The sequence below is a fragment of the Lolium perenne genome, chromosome 3, assembly GCF_019359855.2.
Source record: "Lolium perenne isolate Kyuss_39 chromosome 3, Kyuss_2.0, whole genome shotgun sequence".
NCBI lineage: Eukaryota > Viridiplantae > Streptophyta > Magnoliopsida > Poales > Poaceae > Lolium > Lolium perenne.
Window position 1 is genome coordinate 332,100,394 of NC_067246.2, and position 21,435 is coordinate 332,121,828.

The 21,435-nt window shown below is 47.9% G+C and overlaps 2 protein-coding genes across 2 annotated transcripts; both read right to left on the reverse strand.

Annotated features, from left to right (window-relative positions):
* Positions 1-12,107: 12,107 nt before the first annotated feature.
* On the reverse strand, positions 12,108-13,516 carry LOC127338906 (aspartyl protease AED3-like). Its single transcript, XM_051364855.2, has one exon. The coding sequence runs from the start codon at positions 13,464-13,466 to the stop codon at positions 12,108-12,110; it is 1,359 nt and encodes a 452-aa protein (XP_051220815.1). The 5' UTR covers positions 13,467-13,516.
* A 2,657-nt stretch (positions 13,517-16,173) lies between these two features.
* On the reverse strand, positions 16,174-21,096 carry LOC127345836 (non-specific phospholipase C2). Its single transcript, XM_051372374.2, has 4 exons — positions 20,401-21,096; positions 17,069-17,586; positions 16,807-16,983; positions 16,174-16,689 (listed from the first exon to the last, which is right to left on the reverse strand). Exons 1-4 carry the CDS (start codon positions 20,973-20,975, stop codon positions 16,361-16,363), a joined length of 1,599 nt encoding a protein of 532 aa, XP_051228334.1. The 5' UTR covers positions 20,976-21,096; the 3' UTR covers positions 16,174-16,360.
* Positions 21,097-21,435: the final 339 nt, after the last annotated feature.

Genomic DNA, 21,435 nt, shown 5'->3' on the forward strand with positions numbered 1-21,435 from the left:
TTCTTTTTAATTTGTATTGTTTTATTTCTTTTGGGTTTTAATTTTGAAGGAGTTTCACATATTCTACGGCACTACATACATGCATATGAATGTACAATTTCAAACAAATTTGAAATTAGAACCAAAAAGAATTCAAGAGGAATATACAATATATATTCAATATCGGATGACCATATACAATTTTGAACAAGTTTCCATCCATAATTTAGTGCATATGAAGTTCTACGTCATCGTAATGGTGTTCTCCTCTAGGATCGATGACTTCCCTCGCCAACCATCCAGCTAGTTCCTCTTGAAGTGGTCGGAAGCGAGCTTCTGGACTAAGCGTCTTCCGGAGGTTATTCCTCATGATGTGCTTCTCACACTTCTGGTCCCGCTCATTGCAGTATCTCCGGATCCTCTCACAAACATAGTATCCACATAGATTGGTCCCCGGTGGCTGAATATCCCCAGTCGTCCGCACTGCCATTTTAAAATGTAGCTCTTTTTTGAATTCACCGACCTTGGTATCTACGAACCGTCTCCAAACCCTACGAGGCAAAGAAAATTAAATGAACAAGAGAGTTATTAATTAGTTACTTGATATTAGGAAATGATGAACGAAATAGGCCGATCGATATAGAGCGCAAATCAATGAAAATAATTACTTTTGCATCATTTTTCTCATGTCGGCCCAAAGCGTCGGATCCATATTGAGAGAGTCGTGGACGAGAACTGAGGAGGTGTGAAATTGAATTACCATAAGAATCCAGTGGAACCTGCGGACACGATACATGCACAGTCATGCATAACTCATCGATTAGCCACATACCATGCATGGAGTAAACAAAAGAGAATGTGCTCAAGACAGAAACACTCACCCAAAATGGTAAGGAAATAGAATATCACTTTTGAGTTCCTGTTTTGTAAGAAACCGCCACAGGTCTTCCTCCACGTCGGCGGGGTGGTGTTCTAACACATATGAATTAACGATTTGTGGGTCAATGAACCCAATATCATGGATGTTCCTTATTCGCATTTCCCGCTTCTTCATTCTGCATAATAGCGTACACAACAAGATAGTTAGGACAATATATATATATAGTGCAGGCAATGAACGAGATGGGGTAGAAATTAATAAATCACTTACAGAACGTAGCAACTCATGATAGATTTGTCGAGATCGCGCAGATTGAAAAGCTGGAACAATTCACTCAGATGAATTTGTACATAGTAATGTTTGAAGTGATGCTCATATCTAACTTCCGCATAAATATAGTCTTTGGCGTTTTTAAGTTTTATGTAACCCTTGTACCAATTTAGCAGACCTTTCATTTGTCGAGGTAGATCCTCTTCCTGCGCAGGCTCGACGAGAGGGCCATTCTTCACATATGTAAATACTACGTCCTTCATTGGCGCCTCATCAAGGCCTAACAGTGCACGAAGAGTGATACCTAAGTCGGCCGCTTGTTCTCTGGCACTCGTTACAGTCAATCCATGTGCTGCCGCAGCTGCTATGATATCGGGGGCATCCGGACCGGCGGCTTGCACTATGAGCGGGGTGATCGATTGTTTACTTTGTTCCCCGAGCTGGGCAACTTCTTTCCCCCTTTCTAATTTTTTCTCGGCCTCCTCCTCCAAGGCTTTCTTCTCCGCCAACTCTTGGTTCCTCTTGAACGCGAGTGCTTGCCTACGAAGTTCACGTAAATAGTCGTCAGGCAGATGCTTCGCGGCTTGGGACGGTGTGTTCAAAAATGACTTAGCCCACTGCTTTTGCTTGTCAGTATAAACTGGCTTGGGCTCGCCCTCTCTTTTCTTCTTGCAGTCCTCCTTCCATTTCTCATGCTGAGCAGCCACGGCCGCTGCATTTTCCTCGACACTAAGTTCCCAAGGCCTCGGGATGAGAGGCTTCAGTGATGGCTCTGGTATCTTTGTGGTTCTAGGTACATAAGGGTCCGGGTTAATAACCCAGGACTGCTTCTGCTTCTTCGCCGGAGGTGGATTGGGGGGCGGTGTCTGATCACCCGCCGGACGAGGACTGGGGGGCGGCGTCTGCTTACCCGCCGGAGGTGAATTGGGGGGCGACGTCGGCTGACGTGAAGGAGGTGTAGGTGAAGCACCACCACCACCACCGCCACCGCCACCGTCACCGCCACCGCCACCGCCACCACCACCACCGTAGGGCGGTGGACTTGTTGGCGCCTCGCCTGGAAACTTGATAAATTTCTTCTGCCATAGAATGAACTGGCGCTTGACATCTCCAAGTCTTTTCACCCCTTCAGGTGTAGCAATGTCAATGTCCAGGTCCTCAAACCCTTGGACTATCTCCTCCACCGTGACACGAGCATAGCCATCTTGAATGGGGTTGTTGTGGTGGAGTGCTCCAGGTGGTAAAGCACTGCCGATGGCTACCTTCATGGACATGTTCCCGATAGGATAATACAGATGACATGCTTTCATCTCCTTTATATCGTCCACGGGGTAGCGAGGAGGCTCCGGTGCAGTAATTTCGACCACCAGAGGCTCCGGTGCAGTAATTTCGATCGTCGGTGCACCAGCCGGTGAGGCCTCCGTGGAAGCCACGCTGCTTCTTCTCCGCTGCTGGCTTCCGAGATCCATTGGATGATCTTCATGCTGCGCCCGAGCTGCATCTCTTTCGGCGACTAGTACACTCACGGTTTTCTTCATCACATCCATTTCCGTTACCAACTTCGCCACAACATCTGCATCCCGATCCATCTTTCTCTTACGGCTTCTGTAACCGTACGGGTCATCGTTATGGTGGAACCCTACTTGACACGGATTGGTCGCCATGCCTCGTACACGTCCTCCATGTTCTGGATTCCCGAGTGCTTTGGTCAGGGCGTCGTTCTCTCTCGTTGAACTTGATCCTCCCCTCTTGAGCATCCCTCATTGCCTCAATAAGCTTTTGGGTGGGTTTAATTATTTTGCCCTGATAAACACACTCCCCTGTCTCCGGGTTCAGCGATCCCCCATGCCCGTACCACCAGCTTTTGGCCCTTGGGTCCCATCCCTCCGTACAGGACGGATTCCTCGCGCCCTCAGCTCGTTCTCCATCTTCTCCCACTTAGGCTGCCAAAAGCGATACCCTCCTGGCCCCATAATATGATTGTACTCCTTCTTGGCCGCATTCTCCTTATTTTTTTCGATATTTCAAGGAATTGCTCCGATTTCTTTTGCTTCACAAATTCTGGCCAATCATGTTGCAGTTTCTCATATTGTCCTTTGAAATCCGGAGTCTTGCCCTGCTTGACAAAGTCATGGGCTAGATTTTGCTTGTATTTCCGGAATGCGTTGGCCATCTTAGAAAGAGCGAACTGTTTGACTAGCTTGCACCTCTCCTTGTTTTCCTGAATCTTGTTACCCGCCTCATCGTATTTGCGGTATTCCGGAGGTAGAACGAAATGTTCCATAAGCTTGTTGAAGCAATCTTTTTTTGTTCTCTTATCGACAAAAGTGAAACCAAGACGTGCCTTCTTTGGCTCATTCCACTCCTGGACGGTGATCGAGACGTTGTCTCTAACAACGACTCCGCATTGGCTGATAAACTTGGTGGCGTTCTTGCTGGGCTCCAGCGGCCTGCCGGTTTCTTCATCGACAACCTCGATGGTGCATGTTTCGTTTGGTTTCATCGTCTTGGTTGCGCCACGCTTTGACGACGTACTCGATTTTTTCGACGATCCGGCCGAGGGCTAAAATAAGAAAGAGAGTCGCGCGCGTTAGTACACACACATTTATTCAAATCAGTTAGTTTGTATCACCAGACGCTCAATATGTATATATATACCTCGGCGCCGGAGGTGGTTGCTACTTCCAATTGAAGATCGTCGTTTATCGACGTTTCTTCGGCATCATCTTGCTGACGGCGCCCTTCATCTTCACCCTCAAGGTTCAGATAAGAAGAGATATCATCTTCTTCTTGTCCGGTCGGCACATATAGAATATCGCCTTTTATGATGCCGAACATATGGTCTTCAGCGTCCGGATCATAGTTGTACAGAATCGGGTCAGCTCTATCGTCCGACATATGTCAGTCCTGAAAACATGTAGTCAAAACAAATTAATTGTGTATATGCATCATAAGTGAAATAAAATAATTGGTGACCGAGAGGGCGGTGGCGGTGCCGAGGACACATAAGCCTCGCCGCCCCCTCTCGATCCCAAAATAAAATAATTCTTGTTAATTAAGTTAAAATTTTTGTTAAGTTAAAATTTTGTTAAGTCTAAATTTTGTTAAGTAAATTTTTTCTTAAGTCAAAATTTTGTTAAGTAAAATTTTTGTTAAGTTAAATTTTTGTTATGTCAAAATTTTGTTAAGTCAAGATTTTGTTAAGTATACAAAATTTTGTTATTATACAAAGTCTGGCGGCGTCTGGCGGCGGCGGCGCGTCTGGCGGCGTCTGGCGGGAGGCGCGTAGGGCGGCGTCTGGCGGCGGTGGGGAAGAACACGGGCGCCGGCGGCTGCGCGCGCGCGATAGTATCTGATAGGGGCGAAGCGGCGACATACGGGAGATGGCGTCGTCAGCGTGAGAAGAAGCGTCGACGCGCGAGAAGAGGGCGAAGCGGGAGCGCAGCGTCGTCGTTGGCGGCGGGCGAAGCGGCGGCGTCGATCGGCTAAGCGTCGAGTTATTTAGAACTATTTTTAATTTAAGTTTAATTAAATTACTGAAAACTATTTTTATTTAAGTTTAATTAGTTTAGAACTATAGTTTTAAGTTACATATGCATAGAACAATTTTTAAGTAAAAAATAATAAAAAAATAGAGAGAGGAAGCGCCGCCGCGGGCGCTCTCTCTCTCCGTAACACGCGTGCGGCGAGAGGCGCGCGGCCGCCGCGCCCACGGGCCGAACGGCGGCGAGCGGCGCACGCGGCGCGGCGATGGCGGCGGCGTACACACGGCGACGGCCGTGACGACGCGCGAGCGGCGCTCGGCGGTGGCGGAGGAGCAGGGCAGCCGGGCGGCGGCGGAGGAGCAGGCGGCGCGCGCGGCAGAGACGTACGGGGCGGCGTCCGCGCGGCAGAGGAGCAGCTCGGCGGCGCAGAGGGCGGCAGCGGAGGAGTCGACGGTGGCGGCGCAGCGGTCGGGCAGCGGAGGAGTCGACGGAGGAGGCGAGATCGGCGCGCAGCCTGTCGGCGTGTTCGAGGAAGAAGATGGAATCGAACGCGCGGCGCGCGAGTTTTTATAGGCGTGGGGCTTTAGTCGCGGTTGGGGTCACCAACCGCGACTAAAGGCACTTTAGTCGCGGTTGGTGACCCCAACCGCGACTAAAGCCTTTTTTCGCCCCATTTGCGGTTCCCGCGGAAAAAGGCTTTAGTCGCGGTTGGCCAGGCCAACCGCGACTAAAGGCCTTTTTCAAAATTATTTTATTTTCTAAATGTGAAAAATAACACTAATTCATGTCTAAATGTGAAAAATACAAATTATATATCAAAAAAATCAGAAAAATAAAACTAATTCAATTCAAAATCTTAAAAATACAAATAATATATCAAAAAATTAAGAAAAATAAAACTAATTCAATTCAAAATGTTTAAAATACATATAATATATCAAAAAATTCATAAAAATAAAACTAATTCAATTCAAAATCTTAAAAATACAAATAATATATCAAAAAATTCAGAAAAATAAAACTAATTCAATTCAAAAATTTAAAAATACAAATTATCAAAAATTCATAAAAATAAAACTAATTCAATTCAAAACTTCGTTGGCCCCCTCTTCCCGCCTCTTTCCGCTGACCCCCTCTTCCCTCCTCGTCTTCCCGCCATTTCTTCCCTGTCTTCCCGCCTCTTTCTTCCCGCCAATTGTTTCCCGCCAATTTCTTCCGGCATCTTTCTTCCCGCCAATTTTTTCCCGCCAATTTCTTCGCGCCACTTTCTCCCCGCCTCTTTCTTCCCGCCTCCTGTCTTCCCGCTCCCATTTTTCCCGCCATTTGTCACTACATATAGGTAGCCCGGCTTGGCCAGCATTATCACATCTCTACAATCTCTCATCACTCTCTCATGGCTTCCACCGCACCCACTCTAACCTACCAGCAGGTGGAGGAGCTTTGCGCCTCGAACTACCCTTGCCCTCCGGGCTACCGCGTCCCTGCCGGCTGGAGCCTAAGCGCCGGCGGCGTGCCGGTCCCTCCCGTCCCTCAGGGTACTGCGCGTCGGGCGGCCATCACGAACCACTACTACCTCGACCTCACGCCGGAGCAGCGGATGAATCCCCGCTGGCATCCCGATAACCAGCATACTTGGGACGCCTTCTTCATCAATCGGCGTGAGAGGGCGCTCGCCAGGTATGAGGAGGACGGTCCGCCTCCCGGAAACTTCCACGAGGCCGGCCGTCGGCTATGGTGGTACGGCCGGACTGCAGAGCGTCATGGACTACATCACGGCCGGCGATATCCCCCGCTGCGCTACCCTCGATTCGAGCCACGAGCGCCGCCCGACGACAGCGGCAGCAGCGACGACGACGCCGGCAACTTAGAAGGCGACGACTACCAGTACAACGGCGGCGGCTATGAAGACTACGAGTATTCATATTATACGCCTAGGCAGGAGTATGACTAAATCACTCCAAATTTCATGTACGCAGGAGTATGACTTAGTCACTCCAAATTTCCTGTATGCAGGAGTATGACTTAGTCACTCCAAATTTCATGTATGCAGGAGTATGACTTAGTCACTCCAAATTTCATGTATGCAGGAGTATGACTTAGTCACTCCAAATTTCATGTATCATCAGTGCTATCTCGAGTCAATTGAATCATTCAAAAATGGACACCAAACACATCACGGGTAATATAATTCACATGATTCATTCAACAAAGTTTGGTACAATAAATTATTACACATCATTTCTTCCCTTGTGTCCCTGCTTGCTTACGATTGTGCCGTATCCATGGAGCATCCTCATCATTTAACTTAATGCTTGGGTCGGTGTTCACTTTGAAGGGCGGAATTTCAGCAAACATATTATAATCTTCTGACATGTCTGTCTTGTCCTCCACTCCCACGATGTTTCTTTTCCCTGAAAGAACAATGTGGCGCTTTGGATCATCGCATGATGTACTGATCGTTTTCTTATCTTTCCGTTTCCTCGGTTTGCTACTCATGTCCTTCACATAGAAAACCTGAGCGACATCTTTCGCTAGGACGAATGGTTCGTCAAGGTAACCAAGATTGTTGAAATCCACCATTGTCATTCCGTATTGCTGGTCCACCTTTACCCCACCTCCTGTTAGCTTGAACCATTTGCACCGGAACAAAGGGACCCTAAAGGAGGGTCCATAGTCAAGTTCCCATATCTCCTCTATGTAACCATAATATGTGACCTTTTTCCCATTCTCGGTTGCTGCATCAAAGCGGACACCACTGTTTTGGTTGGTGCTCTTTTTATCTTGGGCGATCGTGTAAAATGTATTCCCATTTATCTCGTACCCTTGGAAAGTCGTTATAGTCGAAGATGGTGTCTTGGCCAACATGTACAGCTGATCTACAACATGATCGTCACTCATTAAATGTTTTCTCAACCAACTGCCGAAAGTCTCCATGTGGGCCTTCCTAATCCAGGATTCAGGCTTCTCAGGGTTGTCCGAGCGTAAAATATTCTTGTGTTTCTCAAAGTACGGAGCCACCAAGCTGGAATTGGTCAGAACTGTGTGGTGTGCTTCAGTCAGAGAATGGCCATCCATACATATCGTTGATTTCCTTCCGATCGTGCCTTTTCCACTTAGTCTCCCCTCGTGCCGCGATTGAGGAAGACCAATCGGCTTAAGGTCAGGAACAAAGTCAACACAGAACTCAATTACCTCCTCATTTCCATAGCCCTTGGCGATGCTTCCTTCTGGCCTAACACGGTTACGAACATATTTCTTTAATATTCCCATGAACCTCTCGAAGGGGAACATATTGTGTAGAAATACAGGACCGAGAATGGAAATCTCATCGACTAGGTGAACCAGGAGGTGCGTCATAATATTGAAGAAGGATGGCGGGAACACCAACTCGAAACTGACAAGACATTGGATCACATCGTTCTGTAACCGTGGTAGAACTTCTGGATTGGTTACCTTCTGAGAGATTGCATTGAGGAATGCACATAGCTTCACAATGGCTACTCGAACATTTTCCGGCAGGAGCCCCCTCAAAGCAATCGGAAGCAATTGCGTCATAATCACGTGGCAGTCGTGAGACTTCAGGTTTTGGAACTTTTTCTCCGCCATGTTTATTATTCCCTTTATATTGGACGAGAATCCTGACGGGACCTTCATACTGCTCAGGCATTCAAAAAAGATGACCTTCTCTTCTTTGGTCAGAGCATAGCTGGCACGACCTTGAAACCGTTCCGGATGCCGGTCATCAGGGTCTTTCAAACTTTGCTGGTCCTGATGTGCTTCCTTTGTATCATTTGACTTCCCATACACGCCCAAGAAGCTTAGGATGTTCACGCAAATATTCTTCGTAACGTGCATCACGTCGATTACAGAGCGGACTTCTAGGACTTTCCAATATTCTAGCTCCCAGAATATAGATTTCTTCTTCCACATGGCTACGTGCCCGTCAGCTCCCTTCGGAACTGATTGTCCGCCAGGACCCTTTCCAAAGATGACTTTCAAATCCTTGACCATATCAAATACCTCAGCACCAGTGTGTTCCGCAGGCTTCGGCCGGTGATCTACCTTGCCGTTGTAATGCTTGCCTTTCTTTCTTACTGGATGACCTTTCGGAAGAAATCAACGATGCCCAAGGTACACGTTCTTCTTACAATTTGGCAAATGTACACTTTCAGTCTCATGTAAGCAGTGCGTGCATGCATTGTATCCCTTATTTGACAGTCCCGAAAGGTTACTAAGAGCAGGCCAATCGTTGATGGTTACGAAAAGCAACGCTCGTAGGTCAAATTCCTCTTCTTTGTGCCCATCCCACACACGGACACCAGGTCTGCCCCACAGCTGTAAAAGTTCGTCAACTAATGGCCTTAGGTACACATCGATGTCGTTGCCGGGTTGCTTCGGACCTTGGATGGGCACTGGCATCATAATGAACTTCCGCTTCATGCACAACCAAGGAGGAAGGTTGTAGATGCATAGAGTCACGGGCCAGGTACTATGGCTGGAGCTCTGCTCGCCAAAAGGATTCATGCCATCCGTACTTAGACCAAATCTTATGTTCCTTGCGTCAGCTGCAAAATCTTTGAACTCTATGTCGATCTTTCTCCATTGCGTTCCATCTGCGGGGTGTCTCAACTCCCCGTCCGACTTACGGTCCTCTTTGTGCCATCGCAACAACTTGGCATGCCCTTTGTTCCTGAACAGACGTTTCAACCGTGGTATTATAGGAGCATACCACATCACCTTGGCGGGAACCCTCTTCCTGGGTTTCTGGCCCTCAACATCGTCACCAGGGTCATCGCCTCGATCTTATAACGCAATGCGGTGCATACCGGGCATTCATTCAAATTCTCGTATTCACCGCGGTAGAGGATGCGATCGTTGATGCATGCATGTATCTTCGTAACCTCTAAACCTAGAGGGCAGACAACCTTCTTTGCTTCGTACGTAGTGGCGGGCAACTCGTTATTCTTTGGAAACATATTCTTCAACATTTTCAGCAAGTTTTCAAATGCCGAGTCAGCTACACCTGCCTGTGCCTTCCATTTCAGCAAATCCAGTGTGCAGCCCAGCTTTTTCAGACCATCATCGCATCCGGTACAGCGCCTTCCTGTGATCCTCTAACATGCGATCCAAATTCTCCCTCTCTTTTTCAGTTTCGCAGCGTCTCCGTGCATCAGCAATGGTCCGACCAAGATCATCAACAGGATCATCACGTGCCTCTTCTTCACCTTCCCCTTCACCTTCCCCTTCACCTTCAGCATCCTCCATGAAAGTATCACCGAAATGAGCAAGATAGCTTTCATCGATGAAATCATCCCCTTCTTCATCTTCTTCCATTATAACCCCTCTTTCTCCATGCTTGGTCCAACAATTATAGCTTGGCATGAAACCGTGCCGAAGCAGGTGCATGTGAACATCTCTTGAGGAAGAGTAACCCTTCTGATTCTTACAGTTAACACATGGACAGATAACAAAACCCCCCTGCTTGTTCGCATTAGCCACTACGAGGAAATCTTTCAAACCCGTACTGAACTCGCCGGAGAGTCGGTTACCGTACATCCATTATCGATTCATCTGCATTATTATAATATAAAATATATAATTAACCATCATGCATTTGTTAAACTAACTAGCTACAAACAATATAAATTAAACAATGAACTACACACACATGCATATTTTATCAACGACACATCAAAGGTTCAAGTTGCTAACCGCGATCGAGGAGGAAAAAATAAATGAGAAAGCTCAAGTGTGGCTCCAACACTTCATATCATGTTTGTTTCATGCTCTTGGGGCATTTCATCAAACACCTTATGTGCATAAGAGGAACCAAAAGCAAACCTAACACCCACTTGTGAAGTTTGTGAAGAGAATGGCTTCAAATGGCTAAGTGTTGGCTGCTGGCTGGGTATATATAGGGGGGGGGGCTTTAGTCGCGGTTGGCCTGGCCAACCGCGACTAAAACCCCCCACGTGCACCGGCTGGCCACCGAGCGCCCTGGGCCCAGGCCTTTGGTCGCGGTTCGCCTCCCGAACCGCGACTAAAGGTCCCATTAGTCGCGGTTCCTACAGCTTCGCGACTTATGGGGCTCACCGGAAGCCTGTTTTTCTACCAGTGACCATTCATATTGAATGTGAATTAAGGCTCATTCTTACAATTTCCAATTGAAACCATCCTATCATATTGAATATGAATTAGTCGTGTGCTCTTTACCATTTGTTTGATTTAGTTGTTGTTTGATTTATCTCTTCCTATGCAGGAATGCTGGCTTTTGATGATGCAAATAGCTATTAGTTGTTAAAGACCACGTTCTTCTGTTTTTGATTAGCATGTATATATTAAGTTGGTTTCTATTGCAACAGTGCCGTGTGCAACCAATGTGGATGTTAAGTAAAAAAAATGTGGATGTTGCTTCTGATATTCCTTTCATGTATGATCAATATAGAGGTTGCCAAATCGTTTAGCAATGCAGAAGTTGGAGAATGCATACGCCCATAATATTGTTTTTCTTTGTTCCAAATCGTCACGCTTTGGATGTTTGTATATGTTGGTTGTGCACTCTTGCATTTTTTATAATATTGTTGGTTATCTTTTCATTTTGACAATTTTATCGGTTCCTTTTCCTGATATATTAATTATATTTTTTCATAAAATACTTACCAAAACAAAACCTGGAGAAATATATATGAATAAACAATTCCAAATTACATTGTTTGTGCTACTGGTTAATCTTGTGGCTGGATTTGCTCTTTTTCTTGAGAGCAATGTTTCTCCGTATAATGCTGCTAGGTCATAAAAATATTCCCTCCGTCCTAAAATATGTTGCACAATTTCTCTAGATACGGATGTATCTATAGCTAAAATACTTCTATATACTTTGTATCTAAATAAATTTAAGTAAGTTATTTTAAGACAGAGAGGGAGTACGAAGAATCATGGCCCAGGAATGTGGTGTTGTTCAAACAAAGAACGTATGGAATAAAGCTATAAACACATTGTCAAGATACGTGTCGAATATATGTACGAGCAATGTTGCAGTTGGATTTATAATTAACGGTAGGTTACATGTTGGAGTCGAAATTTAGCCTAATATATAAAGGCACCGGGTAGCAAAAATAGACTAGACGCGAACTATAGGTTAAACCCAAGATCAAGTTTTCGGGGACGTTCGATGCCTGTAGCAGGGGTGCTAGATCGGCATGACATTTGTAGATCTGGTGTATTTATATATCTCGATGGGTTTGTCGTCGAAATACTGTAATAGTACTAGAAGAGGACCGTCGTTCAACATAGCGGCAGATGTATTTTTGATCGCTGAACTGCGTTACCAAATTTCTGTGTGGTGGTATGATTGTTTGGCGCCTCCAACGATTGCACACATGAACCCAAGCGAGAAAGTTCAAATTAAACCCCTGAAGAAAGTACACAAGTCATGTTTTTTTGGAAATGGAAGTAAGTCACTACTACACTTGGCAAGCAGATCAGGGCATCGATCAGGCGGTGCAGAACTCGCGGGAGAACCCGACACGGCGGTTGGCGACGTCGAACAGCACGCGGTGGTTCTGCTGCTGCATGCTGGCCAGCACGTTGAGCCCCACGTTTACCCCATCCGATGGCCCCGCCGCCATGGCCAGGCACGCGACGCTGCCCGACGAGCTATGGATCATCACATTCTCCTCTGGCAGGTTCACGGCGGCCCCGCCGGAGAACGCCAACACGAAGCTCGGTACCCGCACGGTCACGTTGTAGCACGTGTCGAACCCGCCCAGCGGCGCGGACACGGGCACCCGCACCCTGCGCCGGAACGCGTCGCGCACGGCGGCGTACACGGGGGCCGAGAGCCGCGTGAACATGGTGCCGGCGTCGACGATGGTGCCGCCGCTACCCGTGGCCGGGTCTAATGCGAGCGCCGACGCCGGCACGGCCACGGCCTTGCCACCCACGCGGATGCCGGTCATGTCGACGTAGTAGAGAGTGGGACGGTGAGGGTTGTAGAGCAGCGGCGTCGTCTTGATCCGCTTCGGCTGCCCGACGGGACCGAGCCTCAGAGTTCCGGAGAAGTTGGAGGACTTGTAGCTCGGGAGGCAGTAGGAGAAGACGGAGCCGTACGTGTCCTTAGTCTGCGACAAGAAGGACAGCGGCCCGCGCCCGAAGCCGAGGAGCCCCTGCGGCGGCACGGAGCCGCCGGTGACGACGCGGAGGCACCCGAACGTGTAGGCCGACGCCGCGGCGCCGGTGCCGTCCTCGAGGGCGAGCACGTCATGCCCGAGCACGGCCTGGAACGTGGAAGACCCGTATGTGAGGTTGAACGCGCACGACGCGCCGGCGCCCCAGGGGCAGGATGCTGCACCGGGCACCTGCGCGCACTGCGGCGCGCCGCAGTGCACGGGCCGGTAGGTGGACGACTGCGTCGGGGAGAAGGATGGAGACGTCGCAGCAGGCGCGCAGCCGACGCAGGCGCTGCACGGGATCCAGGCGGCGTCGTTGCTGGGGTCGATGGCGACGAGGAGCGTCTGCGCCGGCGTGCCGATCCGCGCGCGGGCGACGTAGTTGGGGATGCTCAGGATCTGCCGGCCCGGAGCGATCGGCACGAACGAGCGGCCGCGACTGTGGCCTTTGCTCTTGCGTCTGACGTCCAGCAAGGGCACCGCGAGCAGCGTGGCCACGCGTGACGCGTCGGCCGCTGACTGCGCGGCGATCGAGGCTGCCCATGCCGTGAGCGGCGCGCCGGTGTTGGGCGGCGACAGCGAGCGGGAGCGTGCCAGGAGGAGGGTCGAGCTGCCCACGGCCGTTGAAGGCGTCCAGAACGTTGCGAAGACGATGACGAGGACGGACAGTCTTAGAATCGGCATGGTTGTTCACTTGTTCTCACTTGATCACTAGCTCGCTCCTAGCGTGCGGAAGGAGGACACAAAGTGAGATGGTGAAGGTGGAATGGAGGTGTATATATAGGAAGAAACTTGTTAGGGCACGTATAGTGGTAGAAAATGCATGTTTTCTTTTAGCCCTCCACATCATGTAGAAGGCAATAGCTGTAACATGTAAAATGTATTATTTCTTATTGTTATCATGGAGAATTAATTTAATTTTGTTAGAAAATTATGTTGCTAAGGAAAGACATATGTTACAATGGTAAACTCTTCTTCCTGAAGGGCGTCGGGCGTACCTCCTCCCCAATCCCCTCCGCATACCGGGGGAAACCCTAGGACTAGTCCGGGCAGCAGCGGCGTCATCGTCGTCTCCTTGGTGAAGGTGTTGCTTGGTATGCGGTGCCTCGGCGTGCTAGGAGCGTGGTGGTACTTCTCCGGAGGGCGCAGCGGTTGCGGGTCATCATCGTTTTCGTCGATCTGCCGGTGTCGGCATTTTTTCTTCTTTCCTTTCTTTTTCTTTTCTTTTGGGCTTGGTTGTACTGCGGCCCCAGCGCGTTCGTTGTATCGGGTCGTTTGCTATATTAATATAGCGGGGCGAAAGCCTATTTCGAGGAGGTAAACTCTTCTTCTCTTATTTTCTAAGAATCGTTCTTTAGCTAAAACAAGGTAACCTTCTGCTCTTTTCTCTCCTCCAACTCAGCAAAAGTCCTATATAGCAGCTCTAAGATAAGGTTGACGTCACCCTATTATACATGCCTTTAGTGTTCTCATGCACTATTGTCTTCTCCACTTGATTATTTTTGCCTCTTTCGCATCCTTCTAGAAACAGAAAAACTGAATTTCAAATGTTAGTAAAACGTTTACCCCATTTACAACTTCATGTCACATTCTACCCCGAACTTTTCACATTGCGTAAGGTTTTACGTAGTTTAACAATTCCACCTGATTCTGACTAGATGTGCCCACTTGTTAGACCAAATCGGATCCTTCGTACCCTCGAGACCTAAACTGCTTTGCTGCCCACTAGACCTGCAACCGGGTCCAAGTCAATTAATTAATCCCTTGATCATCGTCGCATTGCTCCTCCGACCTGCCCTATGTAATTGTGTTGCCCACTAGAAGTGGCTTCACATGGACCATCTAGTGAGTGGTTGAGTGTTGAGATGGAGAGAATACGCTAATTTGGTCTCACTATTTACAAACATGTGGGAAAAGTTAAAACCACTCTTGAAAATTTGGCTTTTGTTCAATCTTGTTTAAGTCTAGGCCTGCCAAGCTTGAATTTCCGAGGATGAGGACCAACATCCATGAAGGGGGAAAATTACAGAGACCTTGTCAGCGTGGTGGCCGTTGAGAGACATAGCCTCTTGCGATACAAATGGTGCGAAGATGGCCAAGTGAAGAAAAGAAATGTTGTTGGAGTTGGGGGCTTTAGTGTTGAGATGTGCAACAAAGCTTGTGACATCTTGATTCATGCTTGAGCAATCCAACACTTACAACAACATATGCCGTAAGTTTGAAACAACATGTTGGGATTTATCTCAAGCGGCTAAAATTTGGGCTTAAAAGGATGATATTTCTAACTTTTTAGTCACGTGAGAATATTAATCTCCAAGTCAACCAAGTTTTACATGACTTCTACAATGTGTGTCTACAAATTATTATTGGAACTATTTAAAAAAAAAAGAGTACTCGGGTATGTGAGCCTACCCAATTCTACAATGTGAGCCTACCCAATTCTTATACCGCGGCAACTTGGCTCGTGAGGGAGCTAAGCACTTAAGTATGTTCTACCTAGAAAGTAGGCTCTTGCATCGGGGTGCCATGAAAATAAATGGTCGGCTGAAAGAAAGTAGGCTGCAGGCAGCACAAGGGGTTTCTGGCCCAGGTGGCCAAGGCACTGGCTGAGTTCTGTATAGTGTGTACCAAGTACCAACCGAGCTAGGATCCTAGCCTCCTGACTTGTCATGGTTTCAGAGATGCAATCTAGCTTTTCCAGTTAGGTTTATAGTCACAACCAGTTTACTTCACGCTGATGGTCAGGATAAACTATTGCTCAAGAATCAAGATTGCGTGCTTCCATGGACTGATAACACTGATCGACAGACAAAGCAGATACAGTTACGGATTCTAGACAGACGCGCGTACACATATTAGTAAAACACTGAAGGCAATCTAGAAGTGGCATCTGAGATTGCTGACTTCATTGTACAGTTCGATCTAGTTCGACCTTTCCAGTCTACACATCATGTGGCTGCCTGACGAACATTGCCTGACAAGCACATTCAGGTTTCAGGGTAAGCCGAGTCGTGAGAGTGCACACAGACTGTAATCCATACTCCATATATAGTGCGTATTGGTGGTTGGATGGAACATCGTGATGGTGCTGAAGCTCAAACTGGCTCCATGGAACCGTGGGTCTTGGAGGGAACAGGGGAAAGTGCGGGTTTGCGGGAAGCAGGGACTAGTGCAGCGACCGACGAGATAGTGGCACTGCGCCGCGCTTAGTGTGTGCTGGCTAGCTATGGCCTGCTGCGCTCTGCCATGGCAGAGAAACAGGGCAGCTGCAATGGGTGAAGTCAACTTATACCTTACCTGAGCTGCAGAAGCTATTTTGATGCGTGTGTCAATTGCCAAACAATTTGGTGACATTCAGCAAAGCTAGGAACAAAATGCAGGATGCTGACGGTGCCACGAACAATGCATTTTCTTTGTATACCACTGAATCCATCTGTTCCATCCATCCTACAGCACTTCCATTTCCATCTAGCACGAGCACACCATTCTTGCAAGGCTACGCTGGCTGATCTTCTATTATGTAGTACTAGTAACTTAAGTAATTTTCCAACACCAATTCCATATATGTATAGGCTATTCTATGGACGATTGTCGTCTTCGACGGCGGGGGAGGAAGAGGAGGTCCTGGTGGTGAGGGAGGGCCTCATCTTGACGATCTGCTCGTCGTCAGAGACGCCCATCCTCTTGGCCGACATGCCGGCCTCGAAGAAGCGCCGCACAGCGTTCCTCATGTAGGAGGTGCCTTCCCTGACATTCATCTTGTCCCTGATCCTATCCTGGAGGCTGCTCAGCTGGTGGTCACCGTTCAGCACCGCCGCCAGCTGCACGATCTCCTGCTGGAACGAGCTCAGCTTCGCCTCCTCGTTCGCCTCCGTCTGCCGTATCCTCGTTGGCATCGGGAGTTGCTCTGCACATTTGTATAACAACCATGGATTAGCATCTAATTTAATTGGAAGACACAACAAGCTACCATGTCGATCGTCTATTCTGAACTTGCGAATTAGCACGGCCAACTACTCTTTACCTGGGCAATCTGTTCTTGGTTCAGTTCTGGTTTGCACAACGCCTTCGAATGTCCCAGCCCATGCGTCTCTTTTTGTGAGGAAATCCTGCGGTAGATTGAACAATTTTTTCACGGTTGCGGGGATGGACGAATGCTCGTATTGGGAGGCCGGGGTTGGACCATTTGGCCCATGCACAACTGAAAGGGCAAAAAATCGAAATGTTATCAGTGATCAGGAAAATATATTTGGTCTACTCAAGTTAACCAAGAAGTGCCCACTAACCTGTTCCCTTCTCAATCCATGGGGAGATCATGATGGCCGGGACGCGGACCCCCAACCTGTTAAATGTGAAGTTATACGGCGCCGGGCCAACAATCCCATCTGGGCTCGGTACATTGTCGACGGGTGTAGGCACATGGTCAAAGAACCCGCCGTGCTCGTCGTAGGTGATGATCATGAGCGTCTCATTCCACTGGGGGCTGGCACGCACGGTCTCGTAGATCTCCTTGATGAACATCTGGCCCTGGTAGACGTCGTGGGAGGGGTGGTCGTCGTTGGCTGGGTGGTCCTTGTTGTCCATGTAGTGCTGCTCGATGACGGTGTAGTTGGGGAGGGAGCCGCGCCTGGCGTGATCCCGGAACGTGTTGTGGAAAGGGTGGAAGTTCAGGAGGTACTTGAGCTTGCGCAGGTTCCGGTAGAAGAGCACCGCCGGGACGTCCTGGAAGTAGACGCCAAAGGAGAGGCCGGCGTCGTGGACGTTGTCGAAGATCGTCCTCTGTGGGTATCCCCTTGCAAGCAACCTGCATCATACAGTTTGAAAAGAAAATTGTTGTCAGAGAGAGTGACGTAGTTCTTGTTATGTCTCAAAGAGTGATCTATTCAAGTGAGGATAGCAATGCTCAGGGACAAATCCAGGAAAGTTACATTACGGGGATTTTCAGGAAATTTTGCACATTGAGGGGGGCCATTGCATGTAAAATAACTTGGAGGAAGGCATATAGGTTAATTTCGAGGTCAAAATATACACATCAACTAGGGGTTTTCAGAAAAATTCCATATTTTTCTCATGTCAAGAAAAAGATATAATCTGACTTTTGAAGTTTTGCTGAACTCTATTTTTTGTTAGTTTCAGTTTGAGTTTTCATAACATGTTCCTAGGGATTCAATCCAGCCGATTTGGGCTGCAACTGGGCCCAACAGAGTTGCTGGTTAATGCCCAATCCTATTGTTGGGCTGAGACGTTCCAAGTTGTTGGGCCTGCCGTGATAATGCACGGTCCAGTGATCCAGTTCCCCGCTCAAAGAAAATAAATACTCCCTCTAATGAATTAAATCATTAGACAATTATTATGGATCCGAGTAAGTACAAGTTAAGTTCTCCGTCTTAAAATAACTGTACTTTAGCTTTTCCCTTCAGCTAATACTCTTTTAAATTCGATTAAATTTATACAAAAAATTAGTAACATATATCATATCGCATGTTATGACATTATATTTTATAGTGGATCAAGTGGTACCAATTTTGTGTAATAAATATGTATACGTTTTGACTATGGATACGCTTTGTTAAATTTGAGAAATTTTGGCTTCAGGCAAAGCCCAGAAGGGATGGAGGGAGTACACCTTAGATGACGACGGCAACAACAACATCAAAACCTTTTCATAAGTAAGCTAAGGTAGGTTAGATATAAAAATCCAGTAAAAATAAAGAGAAGTCAAAACAAGAACGAGAAGAGTAAACTAAGATTTCGGCACATGGATTATTAATCTCCAGGCAGTTATATAGAAAATAAAAAGTTTAAGTACATTCTAATCTTTCAAATATCTTTTTACCGTCTTCGAGTGGAGTACACGGTACACACTCCTGGAAAAATAGTTTATACGTTGCACATGCTAGCTGTATAAACACTGAAAACATTGCACGGATATCAAGACGGTACCGACACAAGTCATGGGAGGTGTCTTGGCCGAATAAATGTCATGTCAGGACAGAGTAGCGCATATGCCTGTCCCTGTCCTAACACGGTTTCTCTGAGCTGCACGATTGAAAAGGACGTGTGAAGATTTTACTGACAGTGAGACCAGTCAACCAGGAGGGCCAACTCTCGAGGCTGCGTGCCGTGCGTACAGCGAGCTCGCATCGCATCATCTCATATGGATGATTGATCGTGCCCACCTCTAGCTAGCTCGATTAGTTAATCAAACTGCACTAGTCTAATCTAATCCATGCTTAGCCATGATGTCCGGGGCGTGAGCAAAAGCAAAGATGCATAAAGCAACGCGTGGCCCATATAGATTTGGCGATAACAAAAGACGGCCTCTGTGTTAGTTGTGCCGGCTAATCGCGGCCAGACATGTGTCTCACCCCTGTACTATCGAATCAATGTCATTTTCTTGTACAGTGTGGCAGTGTGCTCTCACTCACCCTGATGTACTTTTGTCACAGTGAACATCATAATGTCAAGCTAAAGCTCTTTTCGCAACAAGTGCTAGTGCTACTACTCCCATCACTCAACAAAAGAAAAAGGAGAGAAACAGTGGTAGGAGGAAATATGGCAAGGACAGAACCATATGGAATGCACTTCTCAAGAGTGGAACAGTAGTGTCTGAATTTCGTCATCTGTGTGCAACCTAGCTCGGCATAGGAAGTTTGTTCACCGACCGACTGACCAACTAAATGCTTGCTATGATCTTCAAGCGTACATACATACAGGATGACTGATCTGTTTGCTGTGTCTGAAATCATATTGACTTTCAGAGTTTCGTCAGGACAAAACTGCCGAAAACGGTCCTGTTCTCTCCGTGCACTGAATACTCTGTTCTCTGTCCCGGCCATTCTGCTCTACACTACGTCAGCACAACCTTGGCTTCTTCCGGTAGCAGAGTAGTACGTCTGGATGGAGTACATGTTTCCACGTAATTTTGACCCATAGGTAAGGTAGCATACATGTTTCTAAACGGCTGGTCAATCTGACCACTCAACTATGCTCCAAACAGTATTATTGTATATCTATAATATTGTTTGGATTGTTGTTCAGTACTCGTCACACGTGATTAAATATTGTTTTTGGGTTTAAATATCTAGAAACCGCCATAATAGAGTGAGGAATCTATTTGGTGTCCCTGTATATTGATCTATCATCAAAACTCTGAAACAAAATGAATGAAATTACACCCCGATGCAAAAGGTACTAAATCAAGAATGGCAGCTTTCAAATCACAAAGGTAACTATATCTTATTTAGAAATTGTACATACTTGCTACTATAAAACGTCGTCATCATGTGGGTGCTATGATAATAAGAAACTCTTTCTTAAAATCTTTCTACTACAATTATTAGCACGATCATGCCGTTTTTGTTCATATCTAGCGCGAAACATCCCCAACAACCTACCATCAATAAATCTTGGCGACCAACCAACCTCTCTGCAATGCAACGCAATGCAGTCTGGCTTTTCGCGACAGAATCAAATCCACCGCGCCCAAACACGCAAAGAATCAAGACGCATTTGCAGGATCGGAGTAGGAACGAATCCGAACTGACAGCGCGCGCGATGGAATTAAAGCAGCGGCTAGTAATAATCAGTTATGGCTTAACAGTAATGCAGGACGTACTCGGGGTTGTTGCTGGTGGCGCCGCCGGAGGTGCCGGAGTGGACGAAGAGGCGGTTGGGCTGGGTGGACGACGGCACGGACGCGAACCAGCGGTCGCAGACGGCGAACTGCGAGACCAGCTCCCGGTACACGGCGACGCTGTCGGGGGCGAAGCCGTTCATGACGGCGTCCGTCATGTTGCCGCCGCCGATGGAGGTGGCCTGCTGCACGAACCCGTTCATCTTGGCGGGTCCCGACGCGTCGTCGGAGCCGAAGATCTGCTGCCGGATCTCCTGGTACGAGTGGCCCGGGTCCGGGTCCACGAACTGCGCGCCGTCCCCGAAGTAGACGCGCGGCGACGACGGGTCCGTGGTGCTGGCCGGGTTCCACTCGGCGCCCGTCACGCCGTCGATCGCCGGGTTCAGCCGCTTCATCCACCCCAGCATGTGGTCGAACGACCGGTTCTCCATCACGACGACCACCACCGTCTTGATCGGACCGGTCGGCCCCGCACGGGCCACGCCGGATGACGCGACGAGGAGCAGGGCCAGCGCGGCGGCGAGGAGCCGGCGGTGGCCGCGTGTGGGAACCGCCATTGTTGTTGTGTTGAGTGGTCTGTGAATGCGCGGCGGGGGTAGTGGAGGATTTTGGGGGAGCTCGTGAGGGAGTTGGGACCCCCCGGCACCGGCAGACTCGCTTGTGTGTTGTGGGTCTGCGGGTGGTGGCTCCATCTTGTCTTTTTATCGTGGACGGGGTCGACCGACGTGCCAGACTATATTAGGCACTCTGCTGCTACGGCCATGCAACGCAGCCCATGATTACGACCATATATTCCTAGCTATCACAATTACTTTTCATTACTCAATTCCTCCTTTACTATCAATATTTTTTGTAGTACTATATGTCTTCACCAGCTTGTAGATATCTCGTAATATTAAAGGATTTAGTTTGGGCAACTAATGAATTAGGCCATGTAAGCTCCAATGTATTTATTATTATCCACAAAAATATAAGCCACACCAATCATTCACATATGAATAAGTATTTGGAACATTG

Bases quoted from the DNA above. Each gene is read 5' to 3' on its own strand.
- LOC127338906 (XM_051364855.2), bottom strand. From the start codon at position 13,466: ATGCCGATTCTAAGACTGTCCGTCCTCGTCATCGTCTTCGCAACGTTC.
- LOC127345836 (XM_051372374.2), bottom strand. From the start codon at position 20,975: ATGGCGGTTCCCACACGCGGCCACCGCCGGCTCCTCGCCGCCGCGCTG. The intron at 17,587-20,400 runs GTACGTCCTGCA...TGTATGATGCAG, and splicing joins GCCACCAGCAACAACCCCGA to GTTGCTTGCAAGGGGATACC. The intron at 16,690-16,806 runs GTAAAGAGTAGT...ACAAATGTGCAG, and splicing joins ACCAAGAACAGATTGCCCAG to AGCAACTCCCGATGCCAACG.